This window comes from Solanum pennellii, chromosome 7 (genome assembly GCF_001406875.1).
Source record: "Solanum pennellii chromosome 7, SPENNV200".
NCBI classification, from domain to species: domain Eukaryota; kingdom Viridiplantae; phylum Streptophyta; class Magnoliopsida; order Solanales; family Solanaceae; genus Solanum; species Solanum pennellii.
This window is the reverse complement of record NC_028643.1, coordinates 71,556,642-71,560,445: the sequence shown is the minus strand read 5'-3', so window position 1 is coordinate 71,560,445 and position 3,804 is coordinate 71,556,642. Positions and strand designations below refer to the sequence as shown.

The window sequence follows — 3,804 nt, the reverse complement described above, 5'->3', positions numbered from 1 at the left end:
TTAATAGTTTTATAGAAAAAGAAATATTAGTTTCTTAATAACTTTAAATTAAATAATTAATTTTAAATTTTATTTAAACATTTAATGAATAGAAAAAATTCAAAGTCAAATTGATTAAAAATTTAATTGGCTACTAATTTTTTTCTCTTTAAAATTTTAAGTTGCAGGTATTTAATTTAATATTATTTTAATAGATAATATTAGTTTTGAATTATAGAAAAAAAATAGCAGATTTATTAATCAATAGCTTTTTAAAAACGTAAAAATAAAATATACGAAGTTGAACTCACGTGCATGACGTTTACCTCAACTTTGGCTGAGCACCAAAGTGCAATGGGCTAACAACAAACGCGTTTCTTGAAATATCTTATTTAATCATATTTATATGTATATATATGCGATGTAATTTTTCGATAAAGAGTATATATTTGGATACCCTGGGCATAGTGTAGCTACACCACTGCAAGCGACACCTTTCATCGGAGAATTACCTTATATATAGAGATCAAATTTTGATAAATATAGTGATTAAGTTGTGAAAATTCCTTGGGATCGTATATATATGATCTAGCCCTCTACTCTCATAATTATATGTTTTACTATAACCATTGACGCCCTTTAATTACATTCCCGAATCCGCTATTATAATTTGGCACTTGTAGTCAACCCAGTGTTAGGACAAAACCAATTGAAAATTCAAAGTGAGATCACAAAAATGGACCTGAATTGGTCATGTCATTGGTTCATTCACGTCTCTATATCGTCAAATGCGTCTCGTTGGCTGTTACTTAATTAGTACTATTATATATAAATACACTTTATTATATGATGAATATTAATTAATCTAGTGGTATACTTAATTCACTTTCTTGGTTTTTAGGCAAATTACAAAAGCCTAAGCCATTAATTCGAATTTTGTAAAGAGTCAAGAATAAGAAAGGTAAGTTACGCACAATTTAAGATAATATTTTTTTATTTTATTACGTACAAAGCGCATGCAGGATGATAAATTAAAAAAATTATTTATTTTTATGAAAAGTATTTTCTTAACGAATCTTTTCAGCGTTGAATTTTGACCATTATAAGTTGGTCAGTTGAGCTCGTTGAATATCCAACTAACATCTATTTAATCAAAATGTTGGTTCTTTTCTTTCACCTAAATGAACAAAGAAAAATGGATGGATTTGGTGATGAGGCAGAGATTACACGTCGGTGTGCCAATCATCATCCTTCTGTTTGGGGAGACCATTTTCTTGCTTATGCTAATCTCTTGGTAAATTTGGATTTAATTAATTACTTTATGTTATATATATTCTTCATGTATTATTATATGTATATACATACCATAAATTTCGAAATTTACTCGTGCACGTAGGGAGCCAATGAATGTGAAAAGAAGAAACATGAAGACCTAAAAGAAGAAGTGAGGAAATTGCTAGTGATGGCTCCTTCCAAATCTTTGCAAAAACTTGAACTTATTAACACAATCCAATTGCTTGGAGTGTCATACCATTTTGAACATGATATTGAGGAATCATTGAGTGAAATCTATAATGGTTATGAAGAATGGATTGGTGAAAGTCATGACCTTCATGTTGTTGCTCTAAGCTTTCGATTACTTAGGCAACAAGGTTATTATGTCTCATCGTGTACGTACCCCCCCCCCCTCCTTCCCCACACACATCAACTAGACATTATGCAATGAGTTTAAATTGTTGGTGAAAATATATTTTCATAATCATGTCACTTATATGTTTTGGAGCAGATGCTTTTAGGAAATTCATTGACGAGCAAGGAAGTTACAAGGAAGCGTTGGCCAGCGACGTACAAAGATTATTGAGCTTGTACGAGGCAGCGCAACTCAGAGTAGATGATGAAGAAATTCTGGATGAAGCAATTAATTTTACCACTACTCATTTGAAGCTAATTTTGCCTAATTTGGGCGATCCCCTTGCGACTCAAGTTAGTAACGCGCTGAAATTTCCAATCAACAATATTATAGTGAGGGTAGGAATGAGGAAATACATTTCATTTTACCAAGAAGATAAATCACACAATGAAATGTTACTAAATTTTGCAAAATTGGACTTCAATATCCTACAAAGGTTGCACAAAAGGGAGCTCTGTGATATCACAAGGTAATTAACAAGTTAAACATTTTTAACTTATATAATTCCTGAAAAGTATAATTTTGTCTTTACAATTTTTAGGTGGTGGAAAGAATCAGAAATCGCGCAGGCACTACCTTTTGCTAGAGATAGAGTGGTTGAATTATATTTTTGGAGTTTAGGTGTCTATTTTGAGCCTCAATATAGTGTTGCAAGGAAAATACTAACCAAAGTGTTGTGCTTCTGTTCTATTATGGATGATACTTACGATACCTATGGCACACTTGATGAACTTACTCTCCTCACAGCGGCAATTGAAAGGTTTAAGTTCTTTTCTCACATCAATCAATAGTTTATCACAGCATTTTTATGTTTCTAACACTAAAAATGAATTATCACCGTAAATTTTGAGAATGTATATATGTATCGTAGTTGGGACAATGATGCTTCGGAACAATTACCGCCGTATATGAAGGTCTCGTACCGTGCTCTTGTACAAGTTTACAATGAAACGGAGAAAGAATTGGAAAATCTTGGAAATAAGATGACATTTAGAGTCAAATATTCCATAAATGAGGTAATCAAGAATTATTACTGAATGATGAAAATATAGTCAAGATTAAAAGCTTGTTACTTTTTTCAGATGAAGAAGTTGTTGAGGGCTTACTTCCAAGAGGCCAAATGGTATCATGGGAAGGATGTGCCAACAATGGAACAATATATAAAGAATGGAATTCCATCAAGTACTTATCTATTGCTTGCCACTACTTCTTGGTTAGGCATGGGAGACGTAGCAACTAAGGACGCGTTTGATTGGATGTCGAATGAACCTACAATTCTTGTAGCTTCGTCTATCATTGCAAGATTACTCAATGATCTCGTAACACATGAGGTATTATATTGTACGCGCAAATAATAACTCAAGGATAAATAGGAAGTGCTACATATACAAAATTGAATATGAGGTACTATCTTTGCTAGTCTTAAACTTATTTGTCTGATTATATTATGGATACAGATAGAAGTGGAAAGAGGAGATGTAGCATCGGGTATTGAATGTTACATGAACGAGTATGGTGCCACAAAAGAAGAAGCTTACATGGAGATAAGGAAAATAATAGAGAATAATTGGAAGGTTTTGAATAGAGGATGCCTAAAGCCTACAACAGTACCAAGAGTTTTACTCATGCCAGTGCTCAACCTTACGAGGGTGGCAGAGTTCTTTTATAAAGATGAAGATGCTTATACTTTTTCCAAAAATAACTTGAAAGACATCATCTCTATGGTGCTAATTGATCCTATAAAAGCATGAGAGAATTTCACTATGAAACTACTAGTACTTCATTAACATCTAACATATTTTGATGTTGCTTCTTTCTTGTGCTAAGTTCTAGCTTAGCTAAAATTGCCTATGTTTTATTTATGTACTTTGTTATGGTTGTCAATTGATATATGGATTGCTTTGATACAGTTAATACAAACTACAATATATATAAAATCACCTAGCATTATATATCGATTAGTCTTTCGACTACTCCAACCCTAGTAATTGGCACTGTAACAAACTACTTTGCTCTTTTTAGTTTTCATTCCTCACTTCCAAAAGTTAAAAATATAACATCAACAAATACAGATACAAAATTTTGGATTCGTGATTTTCGTGCAACCACAAATCCTAGTTTTCGTTTTTTTTTTT

At 32.1% G+C, this 3,804-nt stretch overlaps 1 protein-coding gene across 1 annotated transcript; it reads left to right on the top strand.

Annotated features, from left to right (window-relative positions):
* The first annotated feature begins 1,144 nt into the window (after positions 1 to 1,144).
* LOC107025236 ((-)-germacrene D synthase-like) lies at positions 1,145 to 3,623 on the top strand. The gene is made up of 7 exons (XM_015226034.2): positions 1,145 to 1,273; positions 1,376 to 1,649; positions 1,766 to 2,138; positions 2,211 to 2,429; positions 2,541 to 2,685; positions 2,752 to 3,000; positions 3,127 to 3,623. Exons 1-7 carry the CDS (start codon positions 1,175 to 1,177, stop codon positions 3,418 to 3,420), a joined length of 1,653 nt encoding a protein of 550 aa, XP_015081520.1. The 5' UTR covers positions 1,145 to 1,174; the 3' UTR covers positions 3,421 to 3,623.
* Positions 3,624 to 3,804: the final 181 nt, after the last annotated feature.

What these genes read in the sequence shown, in the direction of transcription:
- LOC107025236 (XM_015226034.2), top strand. Translation starts at nt 1,175, where the DNA reads ATGGATGGATTTGGTGATGAGGCAGAGATTACACGTCGGTGTGCCAAT. An exon ending in AGGTTATTATGTCTCATCGT is followed by an intron (nt 1,650 to 1,765) that starts GTACGTACCCCC and finishes GTTTTGGAGCAG; the next exon opens with ATGCTTTTAGGAAATTCATT. An exon ending in CTCACAGCGGCAATTGAAAG is followed by an intron (nt 2,430 to 2,540) that starts GTTTAAGTTCTT and finishes TATGTATCGTAG; the next exon opens with TTGGGACAATGATGCTTCGG.